Genomic DNA, 22,362 nt, shown 5'->3' on the forward strand with positions numbered 1-22,362 from the left:
CCTTCCCTCCATGTCTTGAACATTTCCCTTTTCTTTCATAGTTCCTCTTGAAGTTCTCTGTTCATCCAAATAGGCTTCTTAGAGCTCCTGCAGTGTTTTCGTCTTTCTGGGATAGTCATTGATTGAGCATGCAGTAGCTCTTGTTTGAGTAGCGCCCACCCTTCACATGCTCCCTTCCCTTCCAGCATTCTTGTCCATGGTATGGCACTCATCATGTCTCTGAGTTTATTAAAGTTTTCCCTACGAAAATCCAACATCCGCATCTTGCTACAAGCTTCCTTGCCTCCCCATCTCAAAAGGAATTCTATGAGGACATGGTCACTTCCCCCTATGGTCCCCACCTCCTTCACCTCATCCACCAACTCTTGCCTGTTTAGTTGGTGTAGTGGTTAGGAGTGTGGACGTCTATTCTGGCAAGCCGGGTTCGATTCTGCACTCCCCCACATGCAGCCAGCTTGGTGACCTTGGACTCGCCACAGCACTGATAACGCTGTTCTGACTGAGCAGTAATATCAAGGCTCTCTCAGCCTCCTTTGTGTAGAGAAAAGTGGCATATAAAAACCAACTCTTCTTCTTCAGTAGATAGATAGATACATTTATTTGTATATGATCATAAAAGGTAAAAAGGTAAAGGTATCCCCTGTTCAAGCACCGGGTCATGTCTGACCCTTGGGGTGACGCCCTCTAGCGTTTTCATGGCAGACTCAATACGGGTGGTTTGCCAGTGCCTTCCCCAGTCATTACCATTTACTCCCCAGCAAGCTGGGTACTCATTTTACCGACCTCAGAAGGATGGAAGGTTGAGTCAACCTTGAGCCGGCTGCTGGGATCAAACTCCCAGCCTCATGGGCAGAGCTTTCAGACTGCATGTCTGCTTGCTTACCACTCTGCACCACAAGAGGCTCTTATGGTCATAGGCCTTTATAAAATATAAAATACAAATCTACAAACAGTAAAATGGAATAAAAGGAACTGCATAAAAATATAAAATTTAAGACCAAAGTACTGAAACCGCATACATGCCTACAGAGTGCAAGAGTATTAAGAGGCTGCCTTAGCAGTTGTAATTTTGGCCCATATTTTCCTTGCAGCCAAAGCAAATGGAGCGTTTTTATATGTTACATTATCAACCTGGTCAGATAAAAGATTGTCTTTTCAGCAACAGAGGGAAGATTAGAACCCCGTAAGGTCTCATTGTGGAATTTGGCCCTGGGTTGAGCATAAAGTAAGCAGTCAAAGATGTATTGGGGTAAATCCTACAGAGCTTGTGCACCAGAAATACAAAAATGCTGGGTTTTTGGCGTACAGCTAAAATGGCCTGCCAATACCTCTGTGGGCATTGTTTCAAATCGAAGTGATGTAAAAGCTTCTCTGAGATTATGTTTAGTGATCTTAATGAGATAAGAGGATCATATTTAAATGCTTGAATGATGTTGCTGACTTAATTTTCAAAATTTGCATTCTGTCTAACTGGGCATCACTGTTGAACAGTGGTCCCCAACCCGCAGCCGCGGCCCGGTGTCGGGCCGCGAAGGCCTTGGTGCCGGGCCGCAGCTCCTTCTTCCCTGACCCCCCCCCCCCGCAGTGAGAAGCCAGGCCGAAGTGGCTCATTCGCTTCCGGCCTGGGGAGCTTCTCGCTGGAATAGCGCTCAGGAGGGGGAGGAGAGGGGGAAGGGCAGGGGGCTGGCTGGCAAGCAGGGAGGGGATGCGAGTGAGCGAGGAGTCCCCTGGGGCTTGGCTAGGCGTTGCGCTCCCCTCTCGCCCGCGCCGTTCTTGCTCTCTGCGATCTGCCTTGCCTGGGCTCCGGGAGCCACCTGCGTTGTTTCCTGGCCCCGCTGCCGATCGCTATGCAGGTTTCGAACGCGCGCCGGGCCAGGAAACAGCCGCTGAGCCAGGCTGCCCTCCTCGCGTGGGCTCGCGGCAGGGGTGGGCAGGGAGAGCGAGGCGCGGCGGGTGCAAAGGCACCTGCCACACTTGGGCCCCGCAGACAGAAGCAGGACAGGGCCTTGGCCCTGGAGCGGAGCCCACGGTGCACCTCCCAATTGCGGGAGGAGGGCAGCCTGGTTCGGCGGCTGTTTCCTGGCCGGCCGCGCGTTCCAAACCTGCGCAGCGATCGGCAGCAGGGCCAGGACACAACGCAGGCTCTTCTTTTGGCGGCGGTGGCGGCTCCCGGAGCCCAGGCAAGGCATCTCGCAGGCAGATCGCAGAGAGCAAGAACATCGCGGGCGAGAGGGGAGCGCAACGAGCCCCCGGGAACTCCTCGCTCACTCACGCCCCCTGCCCTTCCCACTCTCCTCCCCATTGCCCTCGCTGATGCTTCCGAGCCGGCTTCTATGCAGTGGGTAACCCCCTCCCCTAAAACCCGAGGGGAAGATAATCTGTGCAAAGTTATACATCAAGCGGGAAGGGAATTCTTTTTAAAGCCCAGCTGAAAAAAGGGCGACTGGAAGAATAGTTGCCTGTTCTTATGGTTTCCTTTCGAGAGCTGCTTCTCATCCTCAGAGAAAACTGCAAGGTTGCAGGGAGATCTACTGGTTGAAGCTTTATTGAATCGCTGCTTCTTAAAGACCGAATATTATCGTCCTTTGTCTCTGCCGGTTGGTGGCAGAGGGCTCCCGGCTCCTCCTCACCCCCCACGCCTGTCTGCTCTGCTCCGGAGAGAGGGAGAGCGTGTGGGAAGGTAGGAGCAACCCCCCCACCCCATTGGATGCTTCTCCTGCGCCTCCCTCCTTGCCCAGGCCTGGGGAAGCTGCTTATACCGAAGACAAAGTCACACAGGGGCTGAGCAAGGGGGCAAGGCGAGCCAGGCTTTGAGGGAGAGGCGTCCAGGGACCCCTTCCCAAGATCGGCTCTCCTTTAAATGGAGACAGGCAGGTTTGAACCAGCAACTTCTGCATTCCGCTCTGGCCTCCTGAGTTCAGCAAGCACGGATACCCCCAAATTCCCCAAGCATTTATGGAGCCAGCCTGTAGGAAACCCAGAGCTGTAGAGCTGGAGGGGTTCCTCGAGGGTCATCTAGTCCAGCCCCATGCACAGGATGATCTGAGCCATCTCAGGGAAGAGTGCATCTGATTCCCAGGGGCTGTCATTTCACTCTTTTTTTAAAATTCCAATCCCAAGGCAGTGTGTATGATCCCAGTGACTGCCATTTCTCTCTGAAAGCTGTCATTCCAATCTGAGATCTGTTTATCTGGTACCAGGGAATGTCATTTCACTCTGGATACTATTATTCCAATCCCCAGGACAGGATTGTCAAAATTGACATTTGAACCACCAGCATTGAGATTTCATGTATCAGAAGTAAATTAAAAAGGAATCTAAATTCCCAGATGAGCTACTAGGAGAGATTTCAAATTATTCATAATGGGAAGTTGCTTTTACATAAAACACACCTGCTTCCCTTTGGCTAAGTCCGTCTGGCCAGTTAAAATTTCAACATAAATTTTAGAAGAAGGGTTAGTTTGTGGATGTGCTTCTTTTGAGTTGGACTATTAAACATATTAGCCTTATTGTACATGCCAGCCCCCCTCCAAAGACCCCCCTCAAAAGACCCCTCTCCTCAAAATGAATCTTATACCAGAACATTTCTCAAAAACTCTTTATATTCGTTTTTGTGGCAATCTTATTTTGAAGGGATGTTTAGACACAACCATAGCAACCAGAGTCAGAGAGCGTTAGGGCAGTGGTCACCCCCCCTCCCCCCGCGGGCCTCAGTAAAATTGTCAAGCATTGACCGGTCCTCGGTGATAAAATGGTTGGGGACCACTGCTGTTGAAGACCCAGTTCCTAAGGGGAGAGTTATTAGCTGAAGGATTTAGGAGGTCATCGGGGATGGAGTAGCGTGCAAGAAGGCTATGCTCTGCTGGATTCTTAGATAACATTATATTAAAGGTCTGATGTTTAAATTGGCTAACCTAAGGTTTTTCCACAGTTTAGAATTGCAAAATGTACTTGGGCACTAAGAGAAGCCCTCATCAAAACAGCCGGTGTTCCCATAGGTAGGGCTAGAATTCGCCTTAAGAATGTATTTTGAACAGATTCTAGCCTAAGTAAGATGTTTTCCTTCCATCCCCAGACCTTTACTCCATACAATAGATACCTTGCACTTGTATAATTTGAGGGCTGGATCATGAGGAAGCCTCCTGTTGTATAATAAAACTTCAGAATAGTGCCCACTAGGCATGTTGCAGAGGCTCTAATGGTGTCCAGACGAAGTTTCCAGTTCAGGCTCTCACTAAATGTGATGCCCAGATATTTAAATGAATTGCACTGGCTAACAGAATTTCCAGATATGCTTCAAGATAATTTTTGGGCCCTTTTTCTAAAGACTCCTTTGGGTAGAGAAAAGTGGCATATAAGACCCAACTCCTCATCTTCTTTATTCTTTCTGTATAGTCTCCTTTGTGGATCTGGTATGTGTCTATAACATCAATTTGGACTTAAATATCTTTTTTCCTCCTCCAGTTTCTCTGTCTGAAGAATATTCGGACTTTCCTCAAAGTGTGCCATGACAAATTTGGCCTCAGGAACAGTGAGCTGTTTGATCCTTTTGACCTCTTTGATGTACGGGATTTTGGAAAGGTAAGAGGCCTTGATTTCCTTACAAATTGTTTTCTCGCAAAGGAACACACCAAAATAATTAGAAATCAGTCTGCAAATTGTCTTCCACCACACCGTGCTTTAGTCTGGTTTTGGGTGCAGTTTTTTTTCAGGGGATAAGGAAATGGTTTTGTCCATGTTTGGAATAATTTGCTGCAACCTGCTGTGTGTGCCCTGCCCTTGAAGACTGTGTTTGGATCACTTGCCTGGGGAGCTCTTTGGTCTGATAATGTTATGATCACTTGGAAACATCTGCAGTGGCTTCCTGTCTGTTTCTGGGTTTCATAGCCGCCTCTTTGAAGGGTTGTCTCTCCTTATTTGACCCCTTTACCCCAGTGCTTTCTCCTAACTGTATCTTCCCAAGGCTGCTTATAACAGGCCTTGCCAGAAGTGGCCTCAGCTGCATGGAACAGCTTGCCTAAAAATTTTGGGGAAGCTCTGATCCAGCCAATTTGGGGGAACCTAGTAAATTATTGTTTCAAAGTACATTTAGAGAAAACTGAGGATCTCTCTGTTGCTGAGACTTTCAGAGATTGGCTCTTGGTTCATCATCCTTTTATTGATGTATATACTCTTCTTATTACTGCCTTTGAGTTTACCGAGAGGTATTGTAAGCTGCCTGGGTGCCTTTTAGGAGGGGAAAAACAGGGCAGAAGTATTTTGATAAACTTAATTCACTGGAATATGGAACTTTGGACTTTGCTGTGAGATCACTAGGACTGTTTAACTTGAACCCTCTTGCCTGTGGGAACATTTTGCATGCCATTTATTTGTTCAGGAGCTCAGAGCGGTGTGTTTTCTCCCTCCTCCATTGCAGCCTTACAACAACAGCCTTGTGAGGTAGCCTAGGTTGAGTGCACCTCTCCACAAGCTTCCATGGCAGAGTAGGAATTTGAACCTGGGTCTTCCACTGGATCCTGCTGTTTAGGAGAAAAACAGATGGGTTTTAGAAGTGCCCATCTTTTCCTGTTTATCTTCAAACTACTAATAGCAGCATGGTAAGGACATTGAACCTCCCTCCCTTCCCTGCATGGGACTGACCTAAATCATAGCTGAACAAGTCCAGATTTCACATTTTGAATGTTTGCTGGGTTATGAGTGAGGGGGGAGGGGCAGAGGGAGCGTGAGTGCCCTGTAGGGTTGCCAGCTCCATGTTAGCCAATTGCTGGAGGTTTTTGGGCCAAGATTTGTGGGTACAGGAGGGAGCTCAGGTGAGATGTAATGCTGTAGACTCCATCTTTCTTCCTGTTGAGTCTGGAGAACAGTTGTAATTCTGGTTGGTTTCCAGGCCACATCTGGAGACTGGCAGTCCTAATGCCTAGCCATGGCTTGAACCCCCATCCCTTTTTATTCCCAAACCAGACTGAGAAGGTCAAATGTTTTTGGTTTTATTCTCATAAAAGATTGCACTGGCTTTACTGTGGAATGTGTGTGTGTGTGTGTGAGAGAGAGAGTGTGTGTTTCTAACAAAAAGGCAGAGAAGGGGGCAGAGGAAGGACTGGGCCCAGAGGGAAAGCACGTTCCTTCTGTCTCCACTCTCCTGGATGCCCAGAAAGAGCTTTGGGAGCTCCCTGGAGCTGCATGGAAGAAGGCCTGCTGCTCTTCCCAAGAGGTTCTGGTGATTCTGGCCCACTCCCCTGCCATGGCTTTTCATGGCCAAAGGGAGGGTAAGTGTGTCATCTCACGGCTTGAGCAAGTGCATCTCCCATTCCTCTTTCTGCACAGCTTTCTCTCTGCCAGCAATCCTATGCCTGGCTCCTGAAGGGCATTTGGATTGCACCCCTCACCCACTACAATCTGGGACTGGTTTTTAGAAGTCGGAAGAGGGGGTGTTGCTCTCCCCCGTTGGAAGCAGAGAGCTGGGCTTGGCGATGGCATGGTGTGATCCAGCGAGGCCAGGCCTCTGGGGTTTCAGGGCCCTTCATTGAATTAGCTGTGGGGGAGGGAAGACTGCTAGCCGAAGGGCTTGGTGTATCAGCTGGGTAAATTACACAAAATTGCACCATGTGCCAAAGCCAATGGGGTAATGACAGTGAGGCACATGAAAGCTTAGCAGGGCCTTTCATCTACTGGAGCTGGCAGAAGGACACCCTCCTCTATATTTAGAGGGAAGGTTGAAAAGGGAGAAGCCTGCATCTTCAGAGACTCCCCTCCTGGCTCTCTCTGGGTTTCTCTTTCAGCCAGCTGTAATTCAGACAACTGCCCTTTAGCAGTGTCCTCCCCCCCCGCCCCCCTCCATGACTCTGCTTGTGTACTTATAAGCAGTCTTTTTGAAAAGAAGCCTTTGAATGACTCCCCAGTTTGGATTGCTAGATGCCCTGAAATCTTTCTGTAAAAACCTGGAAGGGAAGTTGCGTCCTGAGTCAGCAGAAGGAAATTTAACTGGTTCTGGAAGAGGGAGGGAGGTGCAAGGTCTGGAGGCCTGTTGTTTGTCTCTCCTTCCAGCTTCATCAGTGGCTGTCATGCACTGGTCCCTTTTCTAGATTTTTGTGAAGACCCCAAAATCCCCTGCGCTTCTGGTGGGTGACAGCCTTTGACTGAACATTATTCTGAGGACAGTCATTTCCAGTGGGGAAGGTACTCCTAGGCCTTTGTATACTTGCACACAAATGGGGGGACAGGGGCGGGACAGCAGGTGTGGTTTCCTATTGCATGTGGAATTTAACTTCCTGAAAATCTCAGCTTGCATTTTTAAAAAAGAGCTTATTTCTGGCCTTTCAGGCTGTCCATAGGCTTGCGTAGGAGAATGAGGCCTTTTGACATCTCAGGCTAGAGGCATGCTGACATTTTCTACTGGGGGGTCAGGATGGAGGCTTTTGGACTCAGCAGAGTTCCTAATCTGGTAGCTAGCAGAATGGGAGGAAACTATGTGCATTGTCTGATTTAGTATATGTGCTGCTGAAGTGAGTACAACTATGTGAATTGTCTGGGCACACCAGTCTGTCAGGGCTGACAGACTAGCAACAATACTTCTGGATTAATAGAAAGCTTTATTGCTAAGCAGATCAAGACACCTCGACGTTCATAGTCGAATCTAATCGATACACAGAATACAATCACTTTTACTGGTTCTCTTTCCTGCCCAAAGCTGTAAATTTCCCAGAGAGCAAAAAGCCTCCTCCTACAGGTGCCAGCCTGGGCTCCCGTCCAGGAGTGATAGCCAGGTCGATTTGGCCTTGGGTGTTACACAGCTACCCTTCCCAGAGATAACACAGTCTTGTTACAATAACTAAATCACTACACAGACAGTTCAGGGTTGTTACAGAGTTGGTGAGACAGACACAATTTGATACAAGATGGAACCACTCAGGTCAAGCATAAATCACGGCAGTGATCACGTGATCCTGACAAAATCATTGGCTCAGATGGCAGGATTCAGTTTTGCCTCATGCTGAATGATGACAAGAAGTTTGCTTGAAGCAAAGGTGGAGGCTGCGGCCCCAGAAGCTGCCTTGTCTCACTTGAGGCTTGAAGTGATCCTGGTAGCTTTCCCAAGAATTTTATCCCCCCCCCCCGGCTGGGCCAGCTGCAGGGATGGGAAGCCTGTTGTGAAGGGAGCTGTTGCCGCTGGTCTTCTGGCCGCTGCTCTATTCCGAATATGCCCCCCACGAGGCCTCGTGATGATGAAGGCCTGAAGCTCATTTGAGGACAATGGGATGCCTAGAGCAGGATGGCTGAGGGGGGCACCTGTGGCTCACTGCTACCGTTCAGCAGACAGTCACGATGTCTCCATTGCTGGCTGAGATAGGAATAAAAATCCGTTCAGGTGTTCAGGGCACAAGGCTGCCTCTCAACATGGAATTATTGGCTTGACTCCAACGTCTTTAGCAAGGAGTGTGTGCGTAAAATGTTAGAGAGCGGCTCTTCGGGATTGCCGCCTCTGTAAAGTGAGCGGCGATAGGTGTGTTCAGGACATGATCCTGCCATTCAGTTTTGCAGTGGGGTAACTACCCCAGGTCCTGGGGGGTGGGAAAACCCATGGCCCCACACCACACAGAGGAGTGGGGGGGAAGGCAGGCTCCTGCTGCCCCTTGTGCCTCGTTTGTTCATACCAGCCCTGTCCATGGCTCCCAGACCCCATGTGCAGCCCTGAGTCTGTTTCCTTGGAGGAGGGAAGCTGGGACCATGGCCTGCCTTAGTGAGGGAGCACTTTGAACTCTGGCTTGCTCCCCATCATGGTGGGGAGGGGGTGCAGCCAGCTGATGCCTGATCTCCTCATAGCCACCTTTTTTCTCCTGCTGCACAAAACCAGGGATCTCTTTTGTATGGTAGGTTTGTGAAAGGGGGAGAGAAAGGGGCCTTGAAGTGACACAGTGTTGGTTAATTGGAAATGTTAAGTCCATGGCTGAGAGGCTGGACGCTGGTGCTGCAGTAAACAAAGACAGCTTCTCACCCACCCTTCTGCCTGTTGTCCTTTCAGCCACCATGGAGCCCGGGAAGAAACTGAAATGCAGCTCTTTCTCGCCTACAATGAGAATCTATGTTCTGGCACCACTGGCAGGGGAATGGGGGGGGGGGGAGCCCTTCCCCACTGTTTAGTGCACCCAGATGTTAGGCAACAATTGTAGGTTGCCAGACAGAAAGTTTCAAAATGGGACAGACTAGTTTGCAGTGAAAACCAGAAGTGAGTAGCGGGGTACCTCAGGGTTCGGTGCTCGGCCCGGTACTTTTTAACATATTTATTAATGATCTAGATGAGGGGGTGGAGGGACTACTCATCAAGTTTGCAGATGACACCAAATTGGGAGGACTGGCAAATACTCCGGAAGATAGAGACAGAGTTCAACGAGATCTGAACACAATGGAAAAATGGGCAAATGAGAACAAGATGCAATTTAATAAAGATAAGTGTAAAGTTCTGCATCTGGGTCAGAAAAATGAAAAGCATGCCTACTGGATGGGGGATACGCTTCTAGGTAGCACTGTGTGTGAACGAGACCTTGGGGTACTTGTGGATTGTAAACTAAACATGAGCAGGCAGTGTGATGCAGCGGTAAAAAAGGCAAATGCCATTTTGGGCTGTATCAACAGAGGCATCACATCAAAATCACAAGATGTCATAGTCCCATTGTATACGGCACTGGTCAGACCACACCTGGAGTACTGTGTGCAGTTCTGGAGGCCTCACTTCAAGAAGGACATCGATAAAATTGAAAGGGTACAGAGGAGAGCGACGAAGATGATCTGGGGCCAAGGGACCAAGCCCTATGAAGATAGGTTGAGGGACTTGGGAATGTTCAGCCTGGAGAAAAGGAGGTTGAGAGGGGACATGATAGCCCTCTTTAAGTATTTGAAAGGTTGTCACTTGGAGGAGGGCAGGATGCTGTTTCTGCTGGCTGCAGAGGAAAGGACACGCAGTAATGGGTTTAAACTTCAAGTACAACGATATAGGCTAGATATCAGGAAAAAGTTTTTCTCAGTCAGAGTCGTTCAGCAGTGGAATAGGCTGCCTAAGGAGGTGGTGAGCTCCCCCTCACTGGAAGTCTTCAAGCAAAGGTTGGATACACACTTTTCTTGGATGCTTTAGGATGCTTAGGGCTAATCCTGCGTTGAGCAGGGGGTTGGACTAGATGGCCTGTATGGCCCCTTCCAACTCTATGATTCTATGATTCTATGATTCTATGCTTCTTGTGTCCCACAGAGCAAGGGCATTTCAGCACACTTCCAGTTATCTGGGTCAGATGTGAAAGAAGGGCCAATCTGTCGATAACCTTCAGATGGTGTTTCCCAATCTGTAGATAGCCACGTCAACAAATAAATCAAAGCCCTCTTTGTTCTTTGAAGGCAACTGCCTTCAACCACTCAGTGAAACCCTGCTGGATTTTAAACCATGATATGATCCAGCACGAATTATCCTCTGTTCTTACCCTTTTTTTCTGAAGTAAAACCGCCTCTTTATCTTCTGCACTGGTGGTGCAGGGATGCAGCAGAGGCGCCATCAGCTTACTGCAGACTTTGCTAATTAAATTAAATATCCTGGCCTCTCTGCTGGTCTCTCAGGGTACTAAGTGTAGAGCTGACTGGATTTGCATCAGTTCTGCTGGTTGCCAAATGCGCTTTTTCATACTCTGTCTTTGGTGTTGCTTTGATTCAGAATGCAAATGACCACAGCTATCTGTCCGTATGTTGAGGATGTCACCCAGGAAGTGGAGGGTAGCCAGACACGATTGAGTGATTATAGTCCACAGGTCTCACAAAAGAATGAAACTGAGAGCTCCAGCTGTTGCACGCTTGAACAAACACAGGAATTTGCCATTGATTCACTGCTTTTAAAAACGGACTTCCGGTGCAGACTTCTGATAATTTGAAGCTGGAAACATCTGTGCTGAAGACTGCACCTGCTGGGCTGTTTTGACCAAGCTTGTTTTCTCAGACTGGAAGCACAGCTCCCTACTCTATGGGTGACCCTTGAGCAGTCTTTGGAGTTGTCTTCCTTGGTTTCTGTCTTTATACAACAGCCTGGCTCTAACTGGATAACCTTTTGTTATCACAGGATTACCCATCAATTCTCTTGCTTTTGATTCATCCTCTTGCTAGACAGGTAAACATTTAAAAGAGTCCAGAGTAGAGATAGAAATAACCTGACTACATGGCTGACTAGTAGAAAGAGAATGAGAGAGAAGTTTCCGAGAAGAAGCAGGAAAGTGCCTCTAAAACCGTTTATGCACTGGGAACTTCACTGCCCCAGCTCTCATGCAGGAGCACAAATCGGGGATGGATGAGGTGCACTAGGCCAAATGTTCCCCAGTGTGGGTGCAGGAAAAGGTGAGGCAACCTGCCATGACTAAAACTCCAGCCTGCAGAACGGCATGAAACCTCCAGTGCATAAACGGTCTAAGAGTAGCAATCTAGAGACAGACAAGAAGTAACACTTAACAGGATATAAAAGGTCCTGACCTCACTGACCTATCTAATGGTCTTCTTGCTGTCCCCTTCAGGCTCTTCTTCCTATCCTTGTACACCAGACATTGCTTATTCCGACAGGGTTCTGCTTGAATCATAGAATCATATGTACTAGGAGAACCTAACACCTCCTGAGGTCTGCTCCACCTTCTATCAAGCAGATGGAGCAAAGTTGTATTCTGTTGCCCCAGAGAGTCGGACCAGAACCAGTGGGTTGAAATTAATTCAAAAGAATTTTCAGCTAAACTTCTGAAAGAAGTTCTTGACTATTAGAGCAGTTCCTCAGTGGAACAGGCTTCCTTGGGAGGTGGTGGGTTCTCACTCAATGGCATTGATCCCTTCTTCCCAAAGCTGGCCTTCCACAGGCTGCACCCTAAATCTCCAGTGTGTGTGAAATGTGTTTAAATAAATTGAATTAGGCTGCAGAAGGAGGGTGATGCATTTGTGTGGAAGAAACTACTGCAAAGTAAAGTGGTAACTCTGAGTGACAGGCAAGGCTCATGTGAGAACAAGACCCACTCACAGCAAGAAGTGGTCCCAGTAGTGTGGGCTACAGAGAAGAATTGGGAAAAGAATATGAGTTATGAATAAAAACCCACAAAGGAACAGTTTCTAGGGCCCCATCCACTAGCAGACTTGATTGAGCCTAGGACCGACAGTGTCAGATTTGTTTATGAGTTCCAGTTCTGCAGCTTCATGTGAGAGTCTCCATCTTTGAGCCTTTTAAATGTTCTAGTAAAACCTTTGAAGATTAACAAACCTTTTAAGATTATGTATTCAGAAATCTTGGTGTGCATGCCTCTGCCGAAGAGCCTCAAGGCATGCATGAATGTTCTTGTACGCCCAAGGCGACTGAGGTGTATCCAGGGCGACTTTCCACAGTGTATCCCTTGCTCCAGGTGCTTGCTGTGCTTGAAATAGACACCAAACAGAAGAGTTGGAGAGTTATTTGCAGCAAAAATAAATGCATGTCTGAAACATATTCTGTTGATTGTAGCATTTTTCAAAGTTTGAGTGCGTAGGTTGATTAAAAACAAAACTCTGTCTTTAAGTAATTTTACGTGGCTTACTGTGTCTTCAAGTAATTTTAGGTGGCTCTTATTCTTTCCTGGCAGCTGTCCTTCTCCTGCTCATGTCTCTTCAGTTTTCCCCCTTCACTTGATGAGGTAATCAAATTGGATTAGGCTGCGGGGGGGGGGGGGCTCCTCCTGCTGAATGCCACACAGCAGTTTAAGAAATCAGCTTCCCCTGACACCTTGGCTGAATTGAGAAGCAGAAGAGCCATGCTGGACTTTGCATTGGGTGCCCAAGTTGGGAGCATCTCTGTGCCAGCTGGTTTCCTCTTCTGCTGCAGGCATTTAGCTAGGACATGGCTAGGGCTTTCACCAAAGAGTCCTCAGCCTCTGGGTCCAGGTCAGGCCACATGGTTTTCTTCCATGTCTTCTTGTTGGGGGCTTCTTTTTGAGCAGCATTGAGGATAAATCAGGCTAGAAACACCTGGACCCAGAGGCTGAGGACCCAATGTCAATGGGTCCACAATGCAAAGTACCACAAACAGACAAGGTGGGTTGTTTCAGCCAAAGAGATGGATCCGTTTTCATCAGGGGTGTATGTGATGGGAGCTTGTTTCCTTTCTGCCATTATGATGGGCAAGCTCAGGGGTACCTAAGCTTTTTCAGGCTGTGAACATTTAAAAAATTCTTATATGGTGTGGTGGGCACAACCACAAAATGGCTACCAAAGCTTCCCTACAGTCACACCGAGAAGATTCCTGTGCTGCTGCCAAAGCAACATTTTTAAAAGTATGTGCATCCAACCAGATCTCCAGGAGTTAATAAGAAGCCATAGAATCATAGAGCTGGTGAGCCAGTTGGTGAGTGCTGCTTCTTTCTGTTCTTATAGTGTGGGAGGGTGTGTGGGAGGGTATATGACTTGCAGGAGACTGGGGCTGTTTGAGTAAGCATTGTTTTGTCTGTTCATTGCCTGGGTGGTATGTGACTCAGGGCTTACTGCTGATTCAGCCCCCTGCTGGGTGGGCACCTGCACTACAAAAGGTTCCTCCTTGCCAGAAGTTTCTGTAAGTATTCAGGGGAGTTCAGGAAGATACAAACTACTTCTGCAATGGACCAAAGAAGCATAGTTGGTAATGGAGCTGAGGCTGTGACATGCATTGTCTGTGGCATGTCTGTGTTTTTACCTTAGGGTAACTGCAGTTACACTTGCAACAAGTGTAAGTTGGTAGCTCTACTAGAGGAGAAGATACAGAGACTAGAGGCACGCCTGTCTACATTGAATTCTGTAAAGAACGGTGAAGAGTTCTTGGACAGAACTCATCAAACACTTTTGGGGGAGGAGGGAAAAGCATCTCACCAAAAAGAAGAGCACACAAAACAGGAGGACAATACATGGAATAAACTTGTAAAAGTTGTATCTATTGTAAAGTTGTAAAGTTCTATTTACTGTAAATGGGTATTACTAGGAAACCGTTTTGGCAGAAGTTCTGCTGAATAAAACCAACATAAAGAGAGAAAACTATTTTTGTGAAATATTCTTTATTGTGGGTTGCCATTAGGATAGGTCTATTTCTTCTCTTGATACCTATATAGACTATCCTACCTTGTTCCTGTCCCCTTCAAGGATCACTGCCTTGACGTGGCGAAGGGGCTTGAGTAGCTCAGTGAAGCTATGAGCTATGCCGTGCAGGGCCACCCAAGATGGACAGGTCATAGCTGAGAGCTCTGATCTTTGCCATGAAAACTCTATGGACAGGTTCAAAAGGTAAAACGATAAGATGCCGGAAGATGAGCCCCTCAGGTCAGAAAGTGTCCAATATGCCACTGTGGATGAGCAGATGGCTAGTACGAGTAGCTCCAGAATGAATGAAGCAACTGGGCCAAAGCCGAAAGGACGCTCAGTTGTGGAGGTGACAAAACGACAGTCCGATGCTGTAAAGACTTTTTTCCATAGGAACCTGGAACGTCAGATCCATGAATCAAGGCAAGCTGGACGTGGTCAGACAAGAGATGACAAGACTGAACATCAACATTTTAGGAATCAGTGAACTCAAATGGACAGGAATGGGTGAATTTAATTCAGATGACCATCAGGTTTACTACTATGGGCAAGAATCTCTCAGAAGAAATGGAGTAGCCTTCATAATCAATAAGAGAGTAGGAAAAGCAGTGTTCGGATTGTTGTTGTTGTTGTTGTTAGGTGCGAAGTCGTGTCCGACCCATCGCGACCCCATGGACAATGATCCTCCAGGCCTTCCTGTCCTCCACCATTCCCCGGAGTCCATTTAAGTTTGCACCGACTGCTTCAGTGACTCCATCCAGCCACCTCATTCTCTGTCGTCCCCTTCTTCTTTTGCCCTCAATCGCTCCCAGCATTAGGCTCTTCTCCAGGGAGTCCTTCCTTCTCACGAGGTGGCCAAAGTATTTGAGTTTCATCTTCAGGATCTGGCCTTCTAAAGAGCAGTGAGGGCTGATCTCCTCTAGGACTGACCGGTTGGTTCGCCTTGCAGTCCAAGGGACCCGCAAGAGTCTTCTCCAGCACCAGAGTTCAAAAGCCTCAATTCTTTGTCGCTCGGCCTTCCTTATGGTCTAACTTTCGCAGCCATACATTGCAACTGGGAATACCATAGCCTTGACTAAACGCACTTTGTTGGCAGGGTGTTGTCTCTGCTTTTTAGGATGCTGTCTAGATTTGCCAGAGCTTTCCTCCACAGGAGCAAGCGTCTTTTAATTTCTTTGCTGCCCTCCCCATCTGTAGTGATCTTGGAGCCCAGGAAATAAAATCTGTCACTATCTCAATTTCTTCCCCATCTATTTGCCAGGAATTGAGAGGGCCGGATGCCATGATCTTTGTTTTCTTGATGTTGAGTTTCAAGCCAACTTTTGCACTCTCCTCCTTCACCCGCATTCTTTAGTTCCTCTTCACTTTCTGCCATTAGAGTGGTATCATCTGCATATCTGAAGTTGTTTATATTTCTCCCTGCAATCTTGAAGTGTTCGGATACAATCCCCAAAATGACAGAATTATTTCAGTTCGAATCCAAGGCAAACCATTCAACTTCACAGTAATCCAGGTCTATGCCCCAACTACTCCTGCTGAAGAGGATGAAATTGACCATTTCTCTGAAGCCCTACAACGCCTTCTAGAAGCAAAGCCAAAACATGATGGGGGATTAGAATGCTAAAGTAGGAAGCCAAAAGATTACTGGGAAAACAGGCAAGTTTGGCCTTGGAGTACAAAATGAAGCAGGGCACAGGCTGGTAGAATTTTGTCAAGAGAAGGAGGAGAAGGAGAAGGAGAAGGAGAAGGAGAAGGAGAAGGAGAAGGAGAAGGAGAAGAGTTAGTTCTTCGTATCCCATATGAATATACAGTAGAGGTGACAAATAGTTTTAATTAACATATTGCTTGCTGATAAAGATACAGTATTTGCAGGCGTACTTTCCCCCCCTGCAAAAACATGCCTCCAAATGGGAGAGTTGTCCTATACGCCAGGTGCACTTCAGTTGGGATAGGCATAGCTGCCCATAGTGGCCCATAGTACCATAATGTAATGTAACAAAATCTATATTTTGAGTGGAAATGTTGAGGGGTTGTCTTATACGCCCAGTCGTCTTATACACAGGCAAATACGGTAATTCTGTTTTTAACTGGTGGTGAAGTTTTGCTACTCTGCCAGCAGAGTGCGGAAATCTTTGGTTACTGTTGATGCTGAGTGACCTGACTGTCAAAATTCTGTATTAATGTTTTGTGCCTTTGTTTACTCCCTGATGCTGAGTGTCCTGTTAAAACGCTGTAACAATGTATGTGGTCTGTAGATATTTTGATGTTGGTCAACGACTGTAATAAATAATCTAATCTAGATTTAAGGAATTAGATATGATAGACAGAGTGCCTGAAGAACTATGGACGGAGGTTCGCAACATTGTACAAGTCGTAGCAACTAGAATCATAGAGTCATACAGGCCATCCAGTCCAACCCCCTGCTCAACGCAGGATCAGCCCTAAGCATCCTAAAGCATCCAAGAGAAGTGTGTATCCAACCTTTGCTTGAAGACTGCCAGTGAGGGGGAGCTCACCACCTCCTTAGGCAGCCTATTCCACTGCTGAACTGCTCTGACTGTGAAAAATTTTTTCCTGATATCCAGCCTATATCGTTGTACTTGTAGTTTAAAACCATTACTGCGTGTCCTCTCCTCTGCAGCCAACAGAAACAGCATCCTGCCCTCCTCCAAGTGACAACCTTTCAAATACTTAAAGAGGGCTATCATGTCCCCTCTCAACCTCCTTTTCTCCAGGCTGAACATTCCCAAGTCCCTCAACCTATCTTCATAGGGCTTGGTCCCTTGGCCCTAGATCATCTTCGTCGCTCTCCTCTGTACCCTTTAAATTTTATCTACGTCCTTCTTGAAGTGAAGCCTCCAGAACTGCACACAGTACTCCAGGTGTGGTCTGACCAGTGCCGTATACAATGGGACTATGACATCTTGTGATTTTGATGTGATGCCCCTGTTGATACAGCCCAAAATGGCATTTGCCTTTTTTACCGCTGCATCACATTGCCCGCTCAAGTTTAATTTACAATCCACAAGTACCCCAAGGTCTAGAAGTGTATCCCCCATCCAGTAGGCATGCTTTTCATTTTTCTGACCCAGATGCAGAACTTTACACTTCTCTTTATTAAATTGCATCTGGAAGGGAAGGGAGCACGTGACGGGTGGGTGCTACTCAAACAAGAGCTATTGCTATCCCTGAAAGACGAAAACACTGCAGGAGCTCTAAGAAGCCTATCTGGATGAACAGAGAACTTCAAGAGTAACTAAGAAAGAAAAGGAATATGTTCAGGAAATGGAGGGAAGGACAGAGCTCTAAAGAAGAGTACCTACAGGTTACTAGGCACTGTAGATCAATCATCAGAAAGGCCAAAGCTCAGGGAAGCCCATTGTAACAAGAAAAGATTTTTCAGTTATGTGAGGAGCAAACGTAAAGTAAAGGAGGCAATAGGCCCACTGTTGGGTGCGGATGGACAAACTCTAACGGAAGATGCAGAGAAAGCAGAAAGGCTTAGTGCCTATTTTACATCTGTTTTTTCCCACAGGTCAAAGTGTTTAGGCACATCTAGAGATGGCCGTAGCCAAAGTATAGCGTTTGGGTGGCAGGTTAACATGGATAGAGAGGTTGTCGAGAGGCATTTAGCTGCACCGGATGAGTTCAAATCCCCTGGGCCAGATGAAATGCACCTGAGAGTGTTCAAAGAACTTTCCAGAGAACTTGCACAGCCCTTGTCCATCATCTTCGGGACCTCTTTAAGGACTGGAGATGTCCTGGAGGACTGGAAGAGAGCTAGGAGCTGCACACCGTCCAGGGTGGGCAGGCACACTTCCTCCCATGGTCCTTCCTACCCAACCACAGGACCTCCGTCTTTGCTTGGTTGAGCTTCAGATGACTCTGCTGGATCCACTTTATCACTGCTTCCAGGCAAAAGAAGTATAATATCCAAATAAGTATAGTGTCTAGATAAGAGCCTCTTGTGGCGCAGGGTGGTAAGGCAGCAGACATGCAGTCTGAAAGCTCTGCCCATGAGGCTGGGAGTTCGATCCCAGCAGCCGGCTCAAGGTCGACTCAGCCTTCCATTCTTCCGAGGTCGGTAAAATGAGTACCCAGCTTACTGGGGGGTAAATGGTAATGATTGGGGAAGGCACTGGCAAACCACCCCATATTGAGTCTGCTATGAAAACGCTAGAGGGCGTCACCCCAAGGGTCAGACATGACTCGGTGCTTGCACAGGGGATACCTTTACCTTTATAGTGTCTAGATCATGTGAAGTGATTGTACCACTTTGCTCTGGTCTGGTTAGACCTTACTTACAATACTGTGTTCAGTTTTGGGCACTGAAGAAGAATTTAGACAAACGGGAGCATAACAAGAGGAAGGCAACAAATAACTGTAAAAGGTTTGGACACCAAGACATAAGAGTGGTGGGTGGGGTGGTACTTGTGAATTTCCTGCTTTCTGCAGTGGGTTAGACCTGGAGGTCCCTTCCAAGTCTATGATTCCATTTTTCTGCCATCCTCCTGCTCTCAAATGGGACCCATGTGAACCTTTCAGTTTCAAAAACTCTTCTAATAAAGAGTTACAATTGACCACGCTCCTGCAGAAGAATAATCTTCCTGACCCCTCACAGAATGTTCACAAAAACACTTACCTTGTGAGAGTGGGAGACTCCGGCCAAGATTTCTGTGTCCTTGAAGAGTGGCAGTCCAATGTGTAGACTGGCTTGATAGCAAAGCCTTGCACCCGTAAACCTTGGATGATAAACATGTAGCTTGCTGCTAGGGTGGTTCTCCAGTGCTGACATCCCTGATCTATGTGAGTGGCATTTTCTCTGTGCCATCCCAGCAAAGGTGCCTGGGAGCCAACCCTTAGAGCTGACAAGGGCTTCCCTTTCCTGTGCTGCACATTTAAAATATTTCAGAGTTATGAAATTCTTTTGTGACATCTGGTAATTATGCTTGTCCTGTGGTGGAGTGGAGCCTGATGCAGAATAAGAAGTAATTAATTTATCAAGGGTCTCCTTAGCATGTGGCTTCTGATCCGTGCCAGTGCCTAGCACTGTGTTGTTTTCCCCATCACTAGTCTGGACCAATCGCAACATTTGTTTAACGTTTACTCGGGAAAGTGGGTGGGCCCACCTTCCGTCATGCCTCCACCTTTTTAAAATTACGTTTATATACCTCCCTCCCCTGAGGCTGGATTTGATTCCCCGCTCCCCAACATGCAGCCAGCTGGTTGACCTTGGGCTCATCACAGCACTGATAAAGCTGTTCCGACCAAGCAGTGATATCAGGGCTCTCTCAGCCTCACCTCCCTCACAGGGTGTCTGTGGTGGGGAGAGGAAAGGGAAGGCGAATGGAAGCTGCTTTGAGACTCCTTCGGGTAGAGAGAAGTGGCATAGAAGAACCAACTCTTCTTCTGTAATCTCAGGGCTCTCTCAGCCCCACTTCCCTCACAGGGTGTCTGTTGTGGGGGGAGGAAAAGGAAGGCAAATGTAAGCTGCTTTGAGCTTCCTTTGGGTAGAGAGAAGTGGCATAGAAGAACCAACTTCAGTAATATCAGGGCTCTCTCAGCCTCCCCTCCCTCACAGGGCTATAGAGGTGAACACGAACAGTTTGTATTGAAAATGGAAGCAAACTGGCAGCAAGTGGCTTAATACTGGTCAAACTGTGGCTCTCCAGGTGTGAGGGGCCAGCTGGGGGTTGTGGGAGTTGTAGTCCATGTAGAATTGGAGAGCCACAGTTTCTTCTTCACTCAACCCAGGGTGACACAATGACAGAGAACAGGCAATACAGACAAATTTTGGATCAGGAAGGCACTGTGGGGGAGGGGGGAAACCCTCCTCTTTCCAGGGTGCTGCAGTCCCAAACTGAACTGGGCTTTTTGGGACTTAAGGAAGTCATTTTCTGCAGGTATTGTGCAGGGCCAGGAAAAGCAGTTCAGACAGACCTTGACCTGACTCGTGTTGTCTTAGCTTTGTCCACAGAAGCAGAAAAAGATTAGTGACAGCCCAACTCTCACAAGGTATGTGGAACTCATGCCTCCTTGGTCCCCCCTCCCCCTCTCTCAGACACACATATACACACATCCCCCCCCCCATTTCCCCCTGCCCTCACCCAGTTACCTCTCACTTACCTGACCTACTTCCTGGTCTGCTCCCTTCCCCTCCTTCAGACACAGATACACATGCACAAACTCCCCCCCCCCATTCGTCCCCCCCCTCGCCACCCATACCTCTCGCTTACCTGACCTCCTTCCTGGTCCCTCCTCCCTTCCTCAAACACACACACAGACTCCTTCCTCCCTCCCCACTCCTCGCCTTTGCAGTGGTGCTAGCCCGCCTGGCCTCCATGGTGGCCCACAACTGCCTCGGCTTTGTGAAGGGGTGCAACTGACTTGCCTGGCTTCCACGCTGCCCCGTGACTGATCAGGCCTCCTCGGGCAGCACAGTGGTGGCCTGGCCTCCTTCCATGACGGCCTGCGCTGCCCCAGCCGGCTGCCTGCTGCACCGCCGCATAGCTGCCTTAGCCTCTTCTGGCGTGCTCCCTGGGGCAGGACTATGGACATCATGTCTGTATTCACATCCATTTCAGGGGGCACGCCAGAAGATGTGTTCCACATCAGTAACTCAGGAACTGTCCTTGAATTTAAGGTGTCCTGAGAAACTCTCCCCCCCATCTTCCCATGCCATCACATTTCAGTGGTCCCTTTCCTCTCCTTTCTGTCCAGCCATGGTGCTTGGGGAGGAAGGGAGGCACAATTATATTTCTTCTTATTCCACTCCATTTGAATGCTGTTTACACATTTAAAGGTATGAAATGTGTATATTCTATTAAAAATCATTGTGGTGGTATGTTTTTATTTTGCTGTCAAGTCACTGCTGATTTATGGCAACCCCACAGACGTTTTAAGCAAGAGGTATTTACAGCTGGTTAGCCATTGCCTGCCTGTGTGTCATGACTGTGATGTTCCTCGAGGTCCCCTATCCCAGTTCTAACAAGGGCTGCCCCTGTCTAACTTCCCAGATCTGATGAGATCAGGCTAGCCTTGGCCATCCAAGCCAAGGCTATACAAATCACAAGGTTGTGCATTTTTCCTGGTTCTGTGATTTTACTCCCCAAACAGCAGGAATTTCTAAGGGTTTCCAGCATGCTCCTCTGAACACTGCAGCTCTACTTGCAAAGTGAGGAGGACAGAGAAATTCATGTAGTAAATGAAACATATAAAATCCTGAGCAGAAGATTTTTAAGCCAACAAGAATGCATGAGTCGTACAGTATTGCAGTTTGCCAGAGGCGTGTCTTCTTGTGCAATTTGGAGTGTGTGCGTGTGTGTGTATGTGGGGGGGGGGGTCTCGCCATGTTGATTTGTGGTATATCCTTTCCATGACTGGTGTTGTAGTTACAAAACTGGTGTTCATAATTTGCAGGATTTAGTCACTTGTTGGGGCATAGAGTCTTAATTCTCCTTCTATAATTACCAGTATGACAGGATTCTTACATGGCCAGTCTTTAATGGAAGGGTTTGCCACCCCCTCCCCCCAACATAAGAACATAAGAGAAGCCATGTTGGCCCACCTAGTTCAACACTCTGTGTTACACAATGGCCAAACCCCAGGTGCTTCAGGAAGTTCGCCAGTGGTGCCAGGACCCCAGAAGCTCTCGTCCTCTTTCACCCAAGCTCCAAGAATACAGAGCATCAATGGCCCAGACAACATATCCTGTGTATACCTTGTGGCTAATAGCCATTGATGGACCTCTGGTACAGATGTTTCTTCAATCTCCTCTTGTAGCTGTCTGTCCTTGTAGCTGCCACCACTTCTTGCACCAGTAAATTCCACAGTTATTTGTTTTTGATATATATTTATATTTTGATTTGATTTTTACCCCGCCACTCTTGGCAACTGTCGTCTTGTAGCGGCTTACAATATCTGTATACTACACTTTGCGTTATATATAAAAGGCTAAGGGAGGTGGGGGAGGGCCGAGTCCAGGATCGAAATCAGCCATTGGTCCCTTGGCCACGGACTGACGAGTTCCACCAACACCCCCTGCCCTCATTACACGCCTGCCCAGGGACACGCCAGGTAGGCGGCCAGGTGGGGGAGCATTCTGTGCAGGCCTCAGAGCTCCCAGGCCCGCACAGAAGCTGGGGAGATGTCGGGGAGAGTGGCAGCCAGGGAAGGCTTCCCGCAGACCTCGGAGCAGGCCCGCTGGGTCTCTGCTCCGAGCCCCGGGCAGAAGCCAGGGGATCACCTAGGAGGGGGGCAGCCGGGGGAGGCTTCCCATAGACCTCG

The 22,362-nt window shown here is 47.9% G+C and overlaps 1 protein-coding gene across 11 annotated transcripts in view; it reads left to right on the plus strand.

The window, feature by feature from the left end:
- Window positions 1-22,362, plus strand: part of VAV2 (vav guanine nucleotide exchange factor 2) — a 389,230-nt gene that overhangs the window by 60,761 nt on the left and 306,107 nt on the right. For all 11 annotated transcript variants that reach the window (XM_077305014.1, XM_077305020.1, XM_077305015.1 and 8 more), the window contains exon 2: window positions 4,465-4,581. In XM_077305014.1, the coding sequence (XP_077161129.1) occupies window positions 4,465-4,581 (117 nt within the window). The remainder of the gene's footprint in view (window positions 1-4,464; window positions 4,582-22,362) is intronic.

This window comes from Paroedura picta, chromosome 12 (assembly GCF_049243985.1).
Source record: "Paroedura picta isolate Pp20150507F chromosome 12, Ppicta_v3.0, whole genome shotgun sequence".
Taxonomy (NCBI): Eukaryota; Metazoa; Chordata; class Lepidosauria; order Squamata; family Gekkonidae; genus Paroedura; species Paroedura picta.